The sequence below is a fragment of the Dipodomys merriami genome, unplaced genomic scaffold (genome assembly GCF_024711535.1).
Source record: "Dipodomys merriami isolate MVZ:Mamm:240054 unplaced genomic scaffold, mDipMer1.0.p SCAF_21, whole genome shotgun sequence".
In the NCBI taxonomy this organism is placed as follows: Eukaryota; Metazoa; Chordata; class Mammalia; order Rodentia; family Heteromyidae; genus Dipodomys; species Dipodomys merriami.
This window is the reverse complement of record NW_027203493.1, coordinates 5,263,542-5,284,989: the sequence shown is the minus strand read 5'-3', so window position 1 is coordinate 5,284,989 and position 21,448 is coordinate 5,263,542. Positions and strand designations below refer to the sequence as shown.

General features: G+C 33.7%; 2 protein-coding genes across 2 annotated transcripts; one reads left to right on the top strand and one right to left on the bottom strand.

Annotated features, from left to right (window-relative positions):
• Nucleotides 1-6,454: 6,454 nt before the first annotated feature.
• On the bottom strand, nucleotides 6,455-7,393 carry LOC138833652 (olfactory receptor 5D18-like). Its single transcript, XM_070031936.1, has one exon. It carries the CDS (start codon nucleotides 7,391-7,393, stop codon nucleotides 6,455-6,457), a length of 939 nt encoding a protein of 312 aa, XP_069888037.1.
• Nucleotides 7,394-15,041: 7,648 nt separating this feature from the next.
• Nucleotides 15,042-15,989, top strand: LOC138833651 (olfactory receptor 10AG1-like). Its single transcript, XM_070031935.1, has one exon. It carries the CDS (start codon nucleotides 15,045-15,047, stop codon nucleotides 15,987-15,989), a length of 945 nt encoding a protein of 314 aa, XP_069888036.1. The 5' UTR covers nucleotides 15,042-15,044.
• The last annotated feature ends 5,459 nt before the right edge of the window (nucleotides 15,990-21,448 follow it).

The following is a 21,448-nucleotide window of genomic DNA, read 5'->3' as shown; positions in this document are numbered from 1 at the left end:
CAATAACTATCTTAAACTATTCAAAATTCATGATTTTGTAATCCATCAATTGGAATTGGTTTTACAGAGTGTAGAGATGTAGTAGCATGATGTCACAGTACTGAAAGTTGAGTGGTTCTGAATAAAAGCTAGGGAGACTCTAGGACGGAGGGTGGTAGGGTAGTGGCTACTAAGCTCTGGTTAGTTACAAGCAAGAAGCATTAGTCTGCCATTGTGCTGCAGGTTATTATATTTTACTGTCCTTTTCAAAAGAAAACTTTGAATATATATGTTGATAAACAAATGGTAAATGTTTGAGGAGGCAACTTTACACTGACTTTAGCATTGTGCAAATGTATCTATCTATCTATCTATCTATCTATCTATCTATCTATCTATAAATCAAATATATATATATATATATATATATACATATATATATATATATATATCAATGCATCCCAGGATAGTCTCATTATTTGCACAAGTTCTTTGTAACTGGTAATTATAAACAATAAGAGAAAAGGTGAAATAGATTCCCTGACTAAAATGAGCAAATGTGATTTTATAATTTGCCACAAATCAGTATCTAAAAGTGGCATTATTAGAATGTAATTTTATACAAAGATTACACAACAATTACTCTTCCAATTTACTACCCTCCATACTTTAATCCTAATTCATTCATTCCAATTTAATTTAAATTCTAGAGACTAACACAAGTACGATAATAGAAACATTTAATATTAGGAGGTTAGAATTCAAGCCCATTTAAGTAACATTTATTATCATTGTGATCATCTATATAAAATTCTGCTTTTATGAGATGGTTTTGTTATATGTGAAATACATATACAGAATACATAAATAGGCACTCAAGACTAAATAATCACTTAATAAATGTTAATATTTTCTGGTATCAAATATTATTAATGCTAAACATAAAAGTATTTGCAAAAATAAATATGCATTAGAGAAATGAATTTCTTAAGTATATATTTAAAGTTATACCTGAGACTCACCATTAATGGTTGAATGAAACTTAGAAGAAAAGGCAAAGTAGATTTTTTTAAGATTTGATGATTTTATTTATTTGGAAAAAAAGGTTAACTTTTCAAATATATTCTAATGCCAAACCTAAAAATATCCTTTTAATACTGCCTATTGTCCACCCTAGGGATTACACATTTTCCCACACAACTTTTTAATTGAACTAAACCATTCTGCCTGCCACTCAAGGAGTTTGCTACCAAAAAAAAACAAAAACAAAAAAAAAAAAAAAACCCAGCTTACTATTTCAACTAGAAAATTTCAACCTCTTTTCTACTTCTTTTTGATCATTTAAATATGTGCCTTGAAAACATTATGAGTATATATTACTTAACATGTAAGTAAATAATGGAAATATTGATTGTGATTAACTGGATAGAATTTAATTTTCCTGTCATTGAAAATCGAAACAGAGTTCTCAGGCAGCTCGGTTGGTTCTGACTCCTCCATATGAGTCTTCCTTCTCATATCCTCCCAGCCCCCTGGCCTCATCTGCTTCCAGGAAGAGAGTGGGGATGTGTGTGCAGGAATAGACAGGTCTGATCCCCTATACCTCTGCAGGAATACAACGAGAAGCAGCATGCACAATTTCATGTGCAATGAGTCATGAGAACATACCATGTTGGAATACTGTCCATTTCTAGCTGAATCACCAAGTGCATCATCAGCAGTTTAATTTTCTATTAGCAATCTTCACTTGTAATAATCTTCAACTCCAAGTGCTAATTTCCCCAAATCTAAAATCAGTGATCAATACAGACAGGTTAATGATGGCCTCTTGTAATAACAATTTTTAAATTGACTAGTCCTGTTGGCTCATGACTATAATCCTACTTACTCAGAAGGCTGAAATATGAAGATTACAGTGCAAACACAGATGGGATAGAAAGTCAGACTCTTATCTCTAGTTAGCAAAACTTTGAAAGAAGAGGTGTAGCTCAAGTGGTACAGGGCTGGCTTTGAGTTATAAAAAATTAAAAGTAAAGAACAGCACTCAGCCCCTGACTTCAAGCCCCAGTATCATCACCTAACACACATGAAAATTTTATAGTAGAAGAATACATATCTGTAATAACTACATGATGAACAAAGGTACACACTTTTTTTTTTTACAAAATACAATGCATGAGAAAGTTGAATCTGGCATAAGTGTTCAGGTATGGAATTTCCAAGTTAAATGATTATGGAATGAATAAAATGTAGGGACTTGTTACATTTAGAGTCTTTGAGACATAGAGGCAATGCAAAGAGGCAAGATTGTAGTTATGAGTACTTATATTGGAATACTAGAGATAAAATATTTGGGGAGATGAAATTTTTATTTGTTACAGGTCAAGGAAAATGAAGAGCTAGCAATTTTAAATGTTCTCATTTATTTAAGTTAATTATACAGTGAGAACTATATTGTTGGTTACTTAAATCTACTATGAAATATTTTACACATCATAATAGGTACTTGGAAATATAGTTCTTTAATATTAATTGAAAGGGACATGAAGAATTTTGAAGAATGTTAAAATTAATCACAAACTACATAGAAGTAAGAGAATCTTAAAAAAGCTTATTGTAAAGATGATTTACAGAAGGGTTACAATTATGTAGGCCAGGTAATGAGAATATTTCTTTTTGAAAAATATCGCTTCTTCCCTCCTTTGCTCCAATTGTTTCCCTCCCAACTGTCCTCCCATTTCCAACATAGTGTCTAGTGAGTTTCTAGGGTCTAGTCAGTTTCACTGTTGATTAGTTCACCCTTTGTTCCACCATTTCTGTGCTTACCCTTCCCATTCCCAAGGCAGATAAACTTACATACAAGACAAAAATTACAGAAATCAAAAACAATGACAAAAGCATAAAAATAACAACAATAATAACACATTAAGCAAAATAGGAAGCCTCATGTTTCCAATTCTTAGAGTTTATTTCCATCAATGTCATTTTATATGATCATATGCACATAGCTATTGAACCTTTGTGATCCTTTCCTAAGAATATTCTCCTTTGGTCTCACTGCGTAAATATTTAGAGTCTCTGAATTATAACACATTCATTAGGAAACAGAACACTGGGTCTTACATGATTGGCTACATTCTACCAAGAATAATTTAGTGACTTTATATTACTGAAACATGTGGTCCTATGTTTTCTTAGATTAAAATTGAATGTATTATGACATTTATTAAAATATGTGAACATAAAATTCTCTCAACTTCATAGAATTAAACATATATTACTTAATATAGAGAAAGTGCTAATCATTGGTTAAATTTAAGATTAAAGGGCTGAGATGGTGTGTCAGTAGTAGAGTGCTTGTCTTGCATGCATGAGGCCCTGGGTACAATTCCTCACCACCACATAAGCATAAAAAGTCAGAAGAGGTGCTGTGGCTCAAGTGGTAGAATGCTACCTTGAGCTGAAGAGCTAAGGGACAGGGCCCCAGACCAGAGTTCAAGCCCCATGACCAACAAAAAAAAAAGATTAAGTTCAATAATTTCCAAATTCTAAAGAAAACTCTAGGCTGAATGTGTGCCTTGTAAGAAATTGATAAAATAGAAGAAATCATTCCCTTAAAGAAAGATTTGTGGAAGATTTGTTACTATTATATATTTTCTAAATGGACTAATTATTTAATTAATCTATCATCTAAAATATACTTGAAATAAACATTTTAATTATGACCGTAAGTCTAAGATAATATGATCTTGCAAACAATTTTATTGAGCCTTTATATAATTATTCACTTTGTTATACTCTTTCTGTTTTTACCAAAATACAGGAAACTAGCCATGCACTGATGGCTCACACCTGTCAACCTAGCTACACAGAAGCCTGAGATCTGAGGATTGAGGTTCAAAGTCACCCTGGGCAGGAAAGCTCTTAAGACTCCTATCTTTAGTTAATCAGAAAAAGCTAAAAGTAGAGGCATGGTTCAAGTAGTAGAGTGCCATTATTCAATAGAAAACCTAAGGAACAGTGCCCAGACTCTTAGTTCAAGCTCCAGTACCAGCATAGAACAAAGTATATAGGGAAAATTATTTACTTACTATACCATATTGATTTATCTGGTAATACTGTGTAATGAATATTAAAATAGTAGACAAGATCTTCCAGCAAAATTGAGTTACTGAAGTGAAAATTGGTACATGTAATTGGCCATGATGAATAAGAATCATTTTGAATATATTGCTGTAGGCAATCAATTATCTTGCAACTTTTAAGACAACTCAGCTCATTTTTCTTTTAAGGTAAATGAGAAGTTTTAGAGTTTATTACCAAGTTCTGCAAAACATGTTTTCCATGACATACCTAATGTTTTCATGAATAGACGGCAGTGTAAAACATAGAAGAGGTTGACAAAATGGCTTGAATCAATCAATTGTCACCAATGGTCATTAGGTGTTCCTTTAAAAACACATTCAAAGTATAATCTGTATCTTATTCAGACTGAAACCCATACCAAGAAATGTATGTGTGTGTGTGTGTATATATATATATATGTGTGTGTGTGTGTGTGTGTGTGTGTGTGTGTGTGTGTGTGTGTGTGTGTACATATATAAACATATGCTCACAAACACAAAAACAAACAAATGAAAATTTAATCATACTGCAAAATAAAAACTTTGTTGGACTTTTGACTCAGTATTTATTACCATCATGATTTTATTTTTTTTAGCTGTAAGAAACCTCTCTTCTCACTGAAATGTACCTCCACAAATTCCAATCTTTCTATTCTTCATTCCAAGTTCACATACTTTTGTTTTCAGATGAAAGCACACTTCTAAAATCCTGTGTTGAATGTAAACTTTCTCTACTTGCAAATAGGAGCATGTATTATTACTTCCTTTGTTTTCTGAAGGTCAGTACTCATCTTGCATTATTCAAAGCAAAAATCATGATTTATTTGAACAGAAATTTGTTGTCTTCTGACAAAAATTCATAACTATTGAGAGCCTCAATGAATTCAGACACCTTATGAGAGCTAAATATTGAAATCTGTAGTGTTATACAAAGCATTGTACATAATTTGTATGTTCAGCTTTGAAGGTCAGATTCTGAAATATACACTCATCTCAGTTTTATAGACAAAGTATTTAAAATGCAAGCTATTTATAATAAAAGTCTTCAAAACCAGGTGCACTTGAATAATCCATATAACTCCAGCTCCTCAAGAGGCTAAAGTCTGAGGATAGGTGTTTTTTATGAAGTCATCCCAGGTAGGAACGTCAGTGAAATGCTTATCTTCAATTGTCTACCAATAAGTTAGAGCTAGAGCTGTGGCTCAAGTGCTGTCTTTGAGCAAAACCTTATTCAGGGCAGTGCCCAATTCTGAGGATACACCACAGGACTATTATACACATATTTTTTAAAAGCCTTCAAGTAAAACAAAAATCAAGATTTATATATGCTTAAAAATATCCATTAGAGGTCCATTTTAAAGCAGTTCTATTATTTTATTTTTATTGTTATTGAAAAGTGATTTACAAAGGGGCTACAGTTATATAAGTCAGGTAAACAGTGTCACCCCTAACCTTGCTGTCTCTGTTTTTCTCTTACTGACCCTCTCCCAATTTGTACAGTTAATTTTCAACATTATGAATAGTGAGTATCACTGCTGTATTTATTCAACTTCTGTCCCACCATTTCTGTGTTCCTCAAATAGATAAACTTACATGCAAGACAGAAGTATAGAGAACAAAAACGTTGACAAAGAAGAAAAAATGGAAAGCCAGTAACACAAAACCTCATGTTCCCATTTATTGGAGTTCATTTAGTATATGATTCATATGAAATATGATTTATATGATCATATGAATATAGTATCTATTTAACCTTTGTGATACTCTCCTAAAAATAACCTTCTTTTGCCAAACTGTTTGAATATCTAGAGTTCTGTATAATTTATCATGACCAAGTGTGTTTATATTTAGATTTATATACACAGTCTAGTTAAAACAAATGAGAGAACCTATGTTTCTCAGTTGTGGCTTGCTTGATATAATTCTTTCCACTTCTTCCCATTTTCCTACAAATGGTATAATATTCTTTCTGATGGAAAATATATGAATATATATATAGATATAGACATATATGTATACATATATATGTACACATATCACACTTTTTTGATTCATTTGTCCACTGAGGGGCTTTGGTGGGAATGTAAAGTTGTTCAACCATCCTGGAAAACAGTATGGAGATTCCTCAAAAGATCAAACACAGAGCTTCCCCATAACCCATCAATTCCACTCCTGGGCATTTATCCAATAGAACACAAACAAGACCACTATAGCTACCAGCACAACCATGTTCATTGCAGTATTGTTTACCATAGCTAATATATGGAATAAACCCAGTCATATTACTTTAATGTCAAACTTTATGAAATGTATTCATTATATTGGGGACAAACACACCTCTCATATATTGTTCAAGAAAATATTTTAACAGCCAACATTTTCTTCAAAGTATCCTTCACATCCTTGTTTCTGAGACTGTAGATCAGAGGGTTCAACATGGGGATCACCACCGTGTAAAACACGGAGGCCACTTTGACAGTGAGTTTGGAGTTTTTGGAGTTGGGCACACAGTAGAGGAACAGGATGGTGCCATGGAAGATGGTGATGGCAGTCAGGTGCGAAGCGCAGGTGGAGAAAGCTTTGCGACGCCCACTGGCTGAACGCATCTTGAGGATGGTGACAAGAATAAATAGGTAAGACAGGAGAATGATGAGCAGCGTGCTGACAGCATTAATGGTGGCGAAAATGAAAAGCAGTAACTGACTGACAGCAGTATCAGAGCAAGAGAGGGAGAGCAGCGAGGAGAACTCACAGAAAAAGTGATCGATGGTGCTGAAATCAGGAAAACAGAGTTGTAGCGCAGAGCAGGTAAAAATCAAAGAGCAGGCATCACCCCAGGCATAGGATCCTACCACCAGCGCTGGGCAGAGTTTCTGTGACATGATGACCTTGAAGAGCAGAGGGTGGCAGATGGCCACCAGGCGGTCATAAGACATCGCTGCTAAGAGAAACGCTTCAGTGACAGCAAATGCACAGAAGAAAAAGTATTGTACTATGCATTCTGAGAAAGAAATGCTTCTGTCTTTTACATATAAGTTCACTATCATCTTGGGAGTGATGGTGGAGGAATAGCAAAAATCCACAAATGAGAGGTGGCTGAGAAAAAAGTACATGGGGGTGTGCAGCTTGGGGTTCATTCTGATTATTTGTATCATGCCAATATTCCCTATCACAGTGATGCTGTAGATGGCTAGAAACATCAGAAAAAGTGGGATTTGCAGTTTTGGGTAATCTGAGAAACCCATCAGGGTGAAAATAGCTTTACTGTTATTTCTCTGTGATAGATGCATGATTACTTCTTGTCAGAACAAAATAGTTGCTCCTGAAATAAACCATAAAGAATGAGGCCAACAAGAACCTTGGTTCATGCCCTATGGCTAGCTTAAACAGAATCTCGAAGGGTTTTGTTGTTATATTGTTAAATATCAATTTCACAAGAGCATTCTAATTTCCAACTTATTTTTTCTGTTGTCAAGTATTCTTTTTAATATTTGCAAATGTAAGAATGGGATTATTGGGGCTGGAAATGTGGCTTAGTGGTAGAGTGCTTGCCTAGCATGCCTGAAACCCTGGGTTCTATTCCTCAGTACCACATAAACAGAAAAAGCTGGAAGTGGTGTTGTGGCTCAAGTGGTAGAGTGCTAGCTTTGAGCAAAAGAAGATCAGGGTCAGTACCCAGGCCCTGAGTGAAACCCCAGAACTGGCCAAATTAGAATGTGATTATTGTTTGCATTATATTGCAAGTTAATTCTCCTCATATATTTTTGTTTCTCATTTTACAACATTAATTTTTACAATTCTACCCAAATGTGATAACAATATAATAGCCTAATAAATCATTTAAAAATCAGCAATTTCTAGCCAAATTAATGGTTTTTAATTGTATTCATTCAGGTACCTGAATGAATCATAAACCAATATTTGCCTTATTTGCAATTACATATGAAGCATTTAATGTGCTTTTCTCTCTTCTATCTTATGGCTCTGTCAATCTTATTCCAAAATGAAACAATTTTTTCCCATAAAGGTTGCTCTTCAGCTTGAGTGTTTTCCCCCTTTTATCTATTTCTCCAAACTGGAACAATAAAATTAGAAGTAAGTACAATGAACACATTATAGCTTACTTCCTAATATATAGTGCTGAAAATTGAAACTAGAGAAATATTTGCGCATAGATTATAGAAGAACTTATACTTCTGTGTCTAAAGCACTGATTTTCAGACCTCTAGTCTTTTATTATTTCTCAAACCACCAATTTCTGGCCTTCCAACTTGGTCTGCTTACTTACAGGTTTCCTTTCTTAAGTTCACATTTTCAATTAGGAAATATTGCTATAGAGACTTTAAACATGAAGGACATAATCTAACAGCATTGGAAATTTCACAGAGTGAAACAAGAATGTGGTATCAAGAAAAAGCACAGACAAAATATATTTAGAGAAACTTGTAAAGCAAGGAATATTTAAAACAGGAAAGATGGGAACAGAAACATTTTCTATTTCTTGACAACAGTCTAATTCTAAAGTTAGCTATCTCCTTCACAGACTATATTCCTGACTGAGAGTAAAAACAATCATCCTTTTGAAGCTCATAACAAACCTTCTGTTGTGAAATTCACGATCTCTTCTGGTTGGGAGTGATGCATGTTCTCTTATTTCTAGTGCTACAACCTTGGGAACAAGAACCCCAAGGAATATTACAACTATATTCTCCAGAGATCACATTAAGCCATTAAAATTAATCACGTTGAACTGATGTAACAATGGTTTAAATTTATTTCTTTATTTCAATAGACATGTAGCACTTGAACATTATTATCCAGTAATGTTAGGCATTCCAACACAACCTTATGCTTAGTTCTGATCAGGGAAGTTGTCATAAGCTTTTCTTCTTCAGGACATTCAAAACATTTCTTTCCTCTGACTACTGCAAAATAATTATTATTCCATACCACAATGATCCTACTCTAGAACATAAAATTTCCATTCACAGAACAACTATCTAGGAAGCATAAAACCTTGTGCTCAACACTTATTACCACAAAAGTATTCTCAGCTTCTACCCTTTGAATGTTGGGAGAATAAGAGTGCACTATATTGTACAGTTTGGGGAGAAAGTTCTGTAATCTTTTACATAATGGTTGCATCAAATGCATTCACATCAATAGTACATGAATTTAGTCCTGTTCTAAAGTAAACAATATTGCACATCATATTGATTCAACTGATATTTGCACAACATTTTATCCACATACCTAAATAATATACCTTCTTCTCATCAACACAAGCATGATTCTCTAGCACAGATCATATTTAATTCAACAAAGCAAGAAGAGTTCTATCAGCTTTACTATAAGTAATTATAAAACACAACTGGGAATTAGTTGCAAAATATGAAGAATTAGGCTATAGACATTTATTGACAAGAAAGAAAGAAAGAAAGAAAGAAAGAAAGAAAGAAAGAAAGAAAGGATAACGATGAACTTTAGACAATTGTGATTTTATTAGTAATTATACTGTTCAGCTAATTTTATATTTTATATTTGACTAATGATTCCTGAACTACATTTTAATGGGAGTGGAAGGATCTATGCAAAGTATTAATTTAAAACTAATATAAATACACTGTACTATTTTGACTATTATTTAAATTTAGATCATCTGGTAGCAATAATATTATTAGGTTCTAATTTGTGGCTGTGTTAGGAAGTTGGTGAAGGTGTTCTTTGACCAAAAAAAAAAAGGTAAAAATGGTTCTATATCATTCTTTATATTTTAACACTATCTTAAATATTGTGCATATTTATAGAGTACCATTTAACATTTTGGCATGTGTGTGCCCTGTGCAATACTAAAAGCAGTGTAAACTTATCTCAAGCATCTATCTTGATGGTGAATAGATTCAGAAGTATGTGTTGTAGAAGAATGTTGCAATATTATTTCCTATTGTCATCCTGCTTGGCATTAGAAGCACAGAATTTCTTATTCTTTTTTTTATATTTTATTTTTATTGTGAAAATACTGTACAGAGGGGTTACAATTACATGGGCAAGGTAATGAGTACATTTCTTATCAAGCATTGTTGCTGCCTCCTTTGTTTCCCCTTCCCATCCCTTCCCCCTCCCCCTCCCCTCCCCCACCCAGCGCCAAAGTGTAATTGTAGAGGTGGGAGAGAAGGAGGGTAGGGGAGAAACAAAGGAGGAGGCAACAATGTTTGATAAAAAAATGTACCCATTACCTTGCTTATGTAACTGTAACCCCTCTGTACAGTATTTTCACAATAAAAACATTAAAAATTAAAAAAGTAAGCTGAACTGTACATGTTTAAAATTAGGTGTATTTGTGAATGAGAAATGGTAGAGGGGCAAATGCACAAGGTAAATATGATATGATTGAAGTGATTTATAGAAATGTATGAAAATGGCACATATTAATATTTTTTTCAGACCATTTTTAATGGTCTGAAAATAAAGGAAGTAGAAAATATAGAGCAATAATAGAGTGGCTGAATTTGTTCAAAATATATTATACACATAAATGAAAACATTGCAAAATCGCCTTCTTTTACATTTATCAAAAGACACCAAAAGAAATGGAAATACTGTCTAGTTAAATCTAGGAAAGCAATGATCTCAATGGCTCCCTGTAGAGCTCCTGCCTAGCAAGTGCAAGGCCTTGAGTTCAAACACCAATGCTGTAAAACAAGGCATTTTGTTGATAACTCAAAGAATACGTAAAGCTTAATATCAAGACAAGGAAAATTTAGCCATGTACTGGTGGCTCATCCCTGAAATCTTAGCTACTCAGGAGGCTGAGATCTGAGAATTATGGTTCAAAGCTAGCCTGGGCTGGAAATCCATGAATCTCTATTCTCCATTTAACCACCAGAGAACTAGAAGTAAAACTGTGGCTAAAAGTGGTAGAGTGCTAGCCTTGAGCACAAAAAGCTCAGTGACAGCATGCAGGCCAACTTCAATCCCAATACACCAAAAATAAAAGAGCAAAATGTAATTAATGAATGCAGATAAATAATTAAATACAGGTGACTATGTGATTACAAGACCGAACAAGGTGTAGGCTACCCGGGTACATACTGGACCCCTGTCCAAAGCACATGCATGTGAGCATACACATACACACACACACACACACACACACACACACACACACACACACACACACACACACCACATACATATCAGAGTAAGTAAACAAGTTCATAAATATATAAAATGGATTAACACCCCAAATTGACACTAGTCATCCCATGAAATTCAAATTCAATTGCAAATGACTCAGTGCATCATATTGTAATAGCTACATTGATGATGAACTAGAATATGCCATAAAATGCTATACCTGTTAGTGAAGAAATGTATTATATTTGAATCTTGATAGTTTTCAATGTTCTAAGCTATGAATGTCTATGTGTTCACTAGTTTTCTAAATTCCATAAATCTCTTCTTGACTCTCCAAACAGTTGAACAATTTCCTCTATTATATATTGTGTCTGTATCTAGTGTATATATATATATATATATATATATATATATATATATATATGTATATATATACATATATATATTTGTTACAGATATATACATATAATATTAATTAAAATTTTATAATAGGAAAGGACACACCACTAACATAAGCTGATTACTGGCAGTACATATGATTCCCTTGGAATTACAGATTTTCACAAATTACCAGTCATTTATGACAGGAAGAAACTTAGTTGTTCTCATGGATGTTGATTTTCTAGCTTGTATTCCAGCAGTGAGCTCTTGGATGTGAATTGTGCAAGTGTTCATTTTATCCCTGAGGAGTAAGTGAGAAGATTGTGCATCACTCTGTCATAGAGTATGTGGGAGACAGTGAGGCCCACGGGTCAGTGTCAGTGTGGAGAAAGAGGTCTCACGCTACATATGTCAAAGAACTTCCCCAGCAACCTAGAACTCTGATGTCTCCATTTCCAGTAGCAGAACAATAAAATTATCTCCAGCTTAAGTTTATTTCCTTGTTGGTACCCTTTCAAAGAGCATACATACTACTTAATGACATGAATAGTATGCAACTCTAATGTGACATCTTGAAGGCTTCTATGTCTTTGGGATCATACAAAGGAAGAGAATTTGAAAATTTTCGAAACACATATGTGGCCAGTTAGGTTTTTCAGTGTGGCTGGGCACAGATACTTGAAGTGGTTGGCAGAATGGTTTAATTAGAATGCTACCTGTGAAAGCAGTTGGCCCCCAGAGAAGAGAGCAGTTAGTACTTAAAGAACAATATTAGTTCTGAGAATGGAATGCTGTTGAGAGCAAGATGCCTTTTCTTTCTAACTAAGTGAAGTATACAACCATGCAAGTATTCCTCCTTTCTCTCTCCATTCACACGTAAACATAAACAGCAAAGGTAAATATTGCCTGTAAGCTGAATCCATGAAAGTATGGACTAGTGTATATCAGAAATATACATTTAGAAGTGTCTGTCTCTGCAGTAACAAAAATTACTATCTCAATATGAAAAACTAAGAAATCCTAGTTTAGATTTTGGTAAATACATTGATTCAGATAAACTTTCTAATTCTCTAAATTTAAATTGAAAAGAACAAATGTAAAATTCTTTATAATGTAAGACACAAATTAGAGATTATTAACATTATATTAATCTACATCTAAATGTTGGCATTAATGAAATAATTATATTCTTAAAAAATAATTACATGTACACAAGGATTGTCTGGTGACTATCTCATTAAAACACAATTGTGTATGAATAATGAAAAAACTAGTGAAGGAATATTATTGAAATAGGTTTGCATTCTGTCCAAGGGATTTTGGAGTCTTGATAATTATTCCTGGCTTACTCTCGTGATTGATTGGGTTATGTTAGAATGAATATGAGAATGAAACGACATGTATGTAGTCGGAATGATATATTGAAAAATATTTTGTAGTATTAATTTGTACTCATAGTTTACAGACTTCAGCAATAGCTAATTTCTGGTTATGTTATAAATAAATACAACATATTCTTTTGTATTACAATGGCACTTATTACTTCTTTTTGCTTTGTATTTTCCATAGTGCATATATATTGTGCTTATTTTTGAGGTACATGTGATGATTTTATAAAGGTTTGAATAATATGATGCTAAAATCAAGATAAACTTCCTTCTAATTAATTTATCATTTTAATAATCAATAATCCTTGCTTAAGCTATTTTTAAATTAAAAGTAGAATATCATTTCTACATTCAACCCAAACATACTGCAAGCCAGACCTTACTATTAACGAACTTGCTCTTAGAGTGCACTAACTTGTCTGAATCCAGTCTTCCCCTACCCTGACCCCTCAGAACACATATCCAATTTCTTTTTGCTTGGGGACATCATTGTACTGCATTTGACAGTTTTTAACATTGCATATTAATGAATACATTTGCACAATTCAGAGAGACCACAAATACATCAGGTATTATTTTTTCTTCCTAGATTTAAAGATGACCAGATAAACTTGTATTTAACTTTCCTATTTATTCAAAGAAAATCTGTAGAATAACTGTATTCCTTGTTCAGTGTTGCTTCTCCCTCCTTGTGTTCATGTCAATATGCTTCAGAAGTTCATGTGGGAATCACTGATTTACCAGTTTTAGAATGTGGTTATAGGTGACTCACCTTCCTCTATTGAGTTATTCTCTTTTAGATTTCACATACTATCCTCCATAATACAGATGTGCTGTAGCCCACACCAAAAACAATTAGAATAGAGTTGGTTGCTACAAAAGAAGCTGCAATGGTTCTCTCTCTTCCTTACTCCCCACCATCTACTTACAAACAATACAGCCACCCAGATAAAACATAACCTGGGGCTAGGCTGTGCTCTGCAGTTGGATTCAAATCCAATCATAGAGTTGGGATTATCCTAATGAAACAAATGTTGATTTGTTAAATAAAAGTTCATGACACACATGGCATAAGGTATCCAAAGTGTACAGAAAATCCAAAGAAATCTATAGTCAGCTTTTACAAGTAAAATAATATAATAATAGTGATTTCCCTCAGCACACTTTTCTACAGGAACAGGCACCCAGAGAAAATGACTGACTGAAGAGAAAAGTAAAGTTAGTAAAAATAGACAACTAAATGAGGAATGCATGATTTAGGACCCTTAGAGAGATAATTTCTCTGTGATGCCTCATTTCATAATAACATGAAATTCAGTAGCATTCATACTTTATGCAGAATGGCTTACAAAACTACCTAAATAGAAAACATCATTTTTTTTACCTCTTCTCTGAAAAATCTAAATAACCTGTTTTCTGATTTCATAGCTTCTAACACTGACATTAAAACACATTTAAAATGAAAAACATTCCATAATATTTGTTAGCTTAAATAATAGAACAATATTTGAATACAATAAAATTACCACAACAAACATTATAACCAAATTAACTTTTGTAAATACAATAGCCAGATCATAAATAAAAAATGAACTCAATTAATTCATATATAATTCAGATATATATGAATGCATATATATTCTATTTAAGAAATCTTAACTGGAACAAGGAAATAAAGTTTTCACTAATACAAGAGAAAGCACATTTGATAGTGGAGGGTGAAACTATGACATAATGCACTAGAAGATCCAGTTTTGAAGATGATAGATTTTAAAACAAATGACAGAACTTAAAATAATGTTGATCACTGTCATAGAACAATGTGTATAATGAAGGAGAAGCAGGAATATATACCATAGAAGTTATTCATGCATAGTGGAAGTTATAAGACTATATTTGAAATATATCTGAAGTTTTAATTCTTATTACAGGGATTGAGAAATACAGATATGTGTGCCATTCTTGGGTTTTGCACAGGAAAATAAAAGCTGAGAACAATAAAATGATTTGCGTTTCCATGAAACAATTCCCAGAGATGAAAAATGGAGAGATACATCCAGAAAATAATGTTTCCATGGTAAAGCAATTTGTCCTGCTGGGATTCTCGGACCTTCCAAACTTCCAGGGTTTCCTATCTGGCATATTCTCCATAGTTTACACAATTATCCTAATTGGAAACAGCCTCATAATCATATTAACTACGGTGGACCCTGTATTGAAGAAACCTATGTATTTTTTCCTGGCCAATTTTTCAACTCTGGAAATCTGTTATGTGTCAGTCACTCTGCCTAGGATTCTGGTCAGCATGTGGACTCTGGATAGAACCATTTCTCTACTGGAATGTGCCATCCAGTTGGGTTTCTTCCTGATCCTGGGAGCTACTGAGTGTCTCCTCTTGGCTGTGATGTCCTATGACCGCTATGTGGCCATCTGCAACCCTCTCCACTATCCTCTAGTCATGAACCCAAAGAAGTGTGTTCAGCTGGCAGCAGGGGCCTGGCTCAGTGGAATGCCAATCCAGATAGGACAGACCTGTCAAATATTCTCTCTGAATTTCTGTCATTCTAACCATATTGACCATTTCTTCTGTGACATGCCTCCCATTATCAAGCTAGCCTGTGGGGACACCTCTATGCATGAGCTGTCTGTCTATGTAGTAATCATGTTGTTTGCTGTGGTCCCATTTGTGTTGATCCTTGCTTCCTATAGCAAAATTATTTCCACTGTTCTGAGATTGCCAACAGCCCAGGGACGGGGAAAGGCCTTCTCCACCTGCTCTTCCCACCTGCTGGTTGTGGTTTTATTTTATGGATCTGCTAGCATTACCTACTTCAGGCCAAAGTCCAGTCATTCCGCTGGAATTGACAGATTGCTCTCTCTCTTCTACACCATTGTGACCCCCATGTTCAACCCACTTATATACAGCCTTAGGAACAAGGAGGTGATTGCAGCACTGAGAAAATTATTACATCGAGTATGATCTCCTCAACTATTTGACATTGTTTAATCGTGTCTTACACGGACCAGAAAGATAACTGCTTCATGCTTATGATGTATCTCTGTTTCATGTGAATATTATCTTGAACTTCACTGGCTGGATACGGAGTGACAAATTTTATCTATCCTCAATGAGCTCTGCCTAAGGGAAATAATTTCTAAAGAATAAGGTTTTAACATGGCAGGTTTTCAATTTTAAGAAGCAAAGTAGAATTTAAAATGTTAGATGATTTGGCTTAAGTGTAAAAAAAAGTTCACTTATGCATTCACTTATTAATTAGTTAACTAAGCTTCTGGCCTTGGCCATGGGGGCTCTCACAGCTCTCTACATGTCTGTAATCCTTTTGAGGTCTTATCTTACTTTAGGTGCAGTCTTGCCAGTATACCTGGAAACCCCTCCATCTTGTCATCCTCCTGTTCTCATCAGCCTGTTATTAGATCTTTCTGGTCTCCCGTTTCCTGAGTGTGTGTGGTCATTTAGACACATTCTAAAATCTAATAAATACTGGAAATTTTTATGGCTGTTCCTTAGATTCTATTAACACTTCACCATTGTCTATTTTCACAGCTTCACAACAGTTATTTTGTCAATATTTAATAAACATAATTCACAATTCAGATTCTATTTTTTTCTGAACTCATATATCCATTGAGTAAACTGGGGATTCATTCTTAATCTGGCATATACATTTTCTGTGAATCAAAGATTATTTTTTAATGAGTAAATAACCAAAAGAAAAGAAAAGAAAAAATGACTGGGAGATGGGACTAGGGCTTGTAATGCTGACAACTCAGGAGGCTGAGGTATGAAAATTGGCATTGCCCGTCAGCTTGGGTAGACCAATCCATGTCATTCTTATCTGCAGTTAACTATCCAAAAGCAGGAACTGGAGGGATGGCTCAGGTGGTAGAGTGTAAGCCTTGAGGATAAACCTAAGCAAGAGCGGGAGGTCCTAATTTGAAGCTTTGAAAAAATTGATTCTGAGGCTGTGAATGTGGCTTAGTGATAGAATGCTTGTCTAGCATGCCTGAAGCCCGGGGTTTGATTCCTCAGTACCACATAAACAGAAAGAGCCAGAAGTGGTTCTGTGGCTCAAGTGGTAGAGTACTAGCTTTAAGCACAAGCAGCTCAGGGACAGTGCCCAGGTCCTGAGTTCAAGCCCCAGGTCTAGCAAAAACAAAAACAAAAAAAGATTCTATATTCACACATGTAGAAGCAAATGCACATACACATAGTAATCTAAGGATGAAAACTTAAACAAAAAAGTATCTCAACATTATCAATGTATTTTAAGTTTATTAGTGTTCGTTGGAATTATTGAGGAAAATATATAGGTCACTCTTTGTGACTTAGCAAGTCATCTGAAATATATTACCCAATGACTTATCCATATAAGAAAATATATATTGGACTCAATTAACTGGCAAGAATATGGGGTATTTGTGTTAAGAGGGACTAGCCTGACCAAGAAAGAGAAATATTGATATTAAGAATATAAATATTTTAAAAATGAAAGACAAGAATGTAATGCTGAGAGTCTTTAGGGGGGTGAACTAGGAGAAGAGAGCAAAAGGATTGGGTAAGAGATGGGCGTGTTTTAGAGGGGTGAACTAGGAGAAGAGAGTAAAAGGATTGGGTAGGAGATGGGTGTGGATATGATTGAAGTAATGAATAGGCACGTGAACATACAATAATCAAATCCATTAAAACTGCTTTTAAAAGGAATAGAGGGAGAAAGCGAGGTGGGAGCTAACACTGTTCAGAAACAAATGTATTCATTACCTTACTTATGTAATTGTAACTCCTCTGTACATCACCTTTCCAATAAAATAAAAAAAGAACAGAGGGTAAAAGACAGCGGAGTAGATTGAGTGAATTTAATCAAAGTATATGATATATAATATGGTATAAAAACTTTTTTTCAAATAGTGCATGAAATGTTATGTTCTAATAATGACATTTTGAAAAGAATGAAAGAAAATACAGACTGTTGAAATCTTAGCAATTCAATTAAGGTCTTGTGTGAAGAATGTTCAAAGGAGTCCTCAAACATATCAGGAAGAGAAGAAATATTTCCAAATCATCCTATCAATCACAATGAAAATATTGGAAATATTCTAGCTAGAAAATATATAAATGCAGAATAATCATATGAATGTTGCATCACCCAACTGAAATTAAATCCAAAAGGGGATTCAAATCCACAAAATGTTTAATTGCTACTAATGAGGTTAAATAAATGCATCACAAACTGATCTAACTCAAAACTGGTAAATCACTATATTACTTTGCTCAATGTAAAAAAAATGATGCTTCATAAATATGTCTGTGTGTTTATTAATCTTTGAACTTGTGCATCTCTAAAGTAGACCAAATATTGTCCTATAACCTTCCTGCATCTCTAAGCTGTCCTAAAATTGTGTGACCAAACATTTTCCTACAGGATTTTTAAAAACCCTGTCCCCATATGTTTAGTTATAAGGGTGTTATAGATAATTTTTTTATTATTTTATGGTGATTATAACAGGAAAAGACATCACTAACTGGAATAAATCCTAATTAGTATTTTGCATTTTAGATTTTGATAATTGACAGAGGTTAATGATACAAATACAATCTTCACTGGGTGTCAAGGAAGTTCAGCTGAAAATGGATGTTTTACTTGCTCCTGTTTGGTGAGCTATACTTTTCACAATGAGCTGCATCTGCAAATTCTGCATGCGTTTCCACTTGGGAGAGCTCCTCTGAATTGTTCAGTGGCCTCACCCCAGGCTTGGGGAAGAGGAAGCCTGCCTGACAAGCATGAATGCACAGAATAAAGACAGACATGATAAGAAATGTACTAAATACCTTGCCCATGTAATTGTAACCCCTCTGTACGGTGTTTTCACACACACAAAAAAATTCAAACAAAAAAAATTCAAAAAAAAATCATATGTATATGTTACATCCACTTAGGAGAATTTATTACTGGTGTTATATATACATTAGAATCTAGATGAGACTTTTTGCAAGAACAAATCTGAAAAAATAAAGAATCCACTTATTTGTAAAAAAAAAAAAAAAAAAAAAGACAGATCTGACCCAAACAGTCCTAGGAAAAGTTACACTTTTTCTAGCTCAAGGCATTTTAAATTAATTTTATCTTTGCAACTTTTAAAGGAACATTGCAGTTTATATAATAAATAGTAGGTAAATAAAATGTTGTGACCTTCCCAAGGTAAATAGTTCCCAGTGATCATGGAACAGGAAAAGATTCTGAAATGTTACAGAACAAACTGTGGTAGGATAAGTTTTGGTCCTTGAAACATACTCCTTGAATGACAGGCAGACCCATAGTTGAGTTAGGTGACATGGGAACAGAGATGATCCTCAGAGGAGAGAAGAGTTCATACTTAAAGGACATTTTTATTTCTGAAAACAGAAAGCAGTGGAGAGTTGGAGATCATCTCATATAAATTAGATTAAATAATGTTTCTTCTGACTCAATCCATTTTATGTAGGCATTAAAGGTAAGCATTATACATAACCAATATCCAACTAAGTAAGCAGAGACTACATTTGTCTAATTGAAATATATTTGAATTGAAATGCCAATGTGAAGAAAATGATCTAAATTCAATTTTTATAGGTTGATGACAAGAAAATGTGAAGTATCTATTACAGAGTCCTGTCTTATTATATTTTATTATTATTGTAAAGATGATGTACAGTGAAGTTATAGTTATATTAGTCAGTAAAGAGTATAGTACTTTTTAATAGCATTATTTCTTCCTCCTAAATATATTTTTATAGTATCATTTGATCCTGATTTATATACCTAATAAACAAATTAGTGAATAGCTAGTATTTAAATGGATATGATTTTTTCCTACTAATATCTGGAGAGTTCCTTTGTATTTGAATTATTTTCCCTCCATTAATGTATACATTCAATCAAATTGGATTAACTATGTATATATAGTATTAAAGTAACATAGGATAATATGTTTATAAAATAATCATTGTATATTCTTAACTTCTTTTAAAGTCATATCTTTGTAATGTTGTTTCAAGCTATTGGTTTTTGACAATATTACCAACTCAGATATAGTATTTTATTTCAATTGGGGCACTTATGCAAACAATACATAAAATATGTGTTTACTTGTGAGTTGCTGTCTCCTCCTCTACTTGGTATCATTTTTATGCTGAGTGTGTTTGAACTCCTTTCATAGACATTTCCATAAATACAATGGAAAAGTCACCCGACAATGAAATTGTCTGCCAGAGCCCCCCTGCTCCACCCAGCCCACTCTCAGGTCCATTCTACTCTCATTTGAGGACACCATTTTATTGCATATTAACGAATCCTAAGTTCAAATGTTCATCAGCTGATTTACAAAAATATGGGAGAGTTTGACTATTGAAGTGCTTGTTATTTTCTCTAAATATAGTAGATAACAAAATTTAAAAAATAGATTTTATGTTTAGTTTTCTTCTACTTTGTCACAGTATGCTCAGGGGGACCATCTTGGACATTCAGTGCTATTGCCTTCCTGTCTGTGTCCATATGCTTCTGAAACTCAAATGCAGATCACTGACCACACTTCCCATTTCAATTGCATGTTGATAGATACGTCCCTCTATTGATCTGAGTTACTGTCCTTTGGTTTTCAGGTTTTCTTACTAAATAGTATGGGTGTGATCTAGCCACAACAAATTCAAGGAGATGAAAGTCAGGTACTGCAAAAGTAGAGGAAACGACGTTCCCATACATTCTGGTTGTTCCTTCCCCACTTGATGAGCATGCACATAGACACACAGGTAAGGTGTTTTATGTTAATCAGTCTGAACTGGGTTTGGGACCTATGCTTCTGCTCAGAACTATTTTTATATCATTGAAGCAATCAATTTGAATTGTTACTAATTCAACCATAAGTTCAGTAGGCGGAGTTTTCTTAGATCAGATACTATTATATATCTGTATATATATATATATATATATATATATATATATATATACACACATACTATGTATATGATCTAATAAAGTATCAAAGTAATCCTTTAATCTATATCTGATTATGTACAAAGCACCTAAAAACAGTAATAATTCTCTAATGAACTCAAATTCATAAAATAAAGCATTAACAGGCACACTGAAAAACACCTGTAGAAATAGAGGTGGTCAGCAATAGCTACAATTAAAGAGAAAATGAATATTTTAGGACAGTCACAAAGATGAGTTGTACTCAATAAACCTCCTATGTAATAAGCTTATAATTTAAATGTGCATGATTTAATTGCAATTATTTTATGAGTTTTGCCAGACAGAAAACATCTTAGCTTTTTCTCTCCACTCTAAAATCTGAATAAAGTTTACACATGCTGATACATTGATCACATACTAAAACTCAAACATTTTGAGCTTTTTAATAATCCATACTATTAGTTTAAAA

What these genes read in the sequence shown, in the direction of transcription:
- LOC138833651 (XM_070031935.1), top strand. Translation starts at nt 15,045, where the DNA reads ATGAAAAATGGAGAGATACATCCAGAAAATAATGTTTCCATGGTAAAG.
- LOC138833652 (XM_070031936.1), bottom strand. Translation starts at nt 7,393, where the DNA reads ATGCATCTATCACAGAGAAATAACAGTAAAGCTATTTTCACCCTGATG.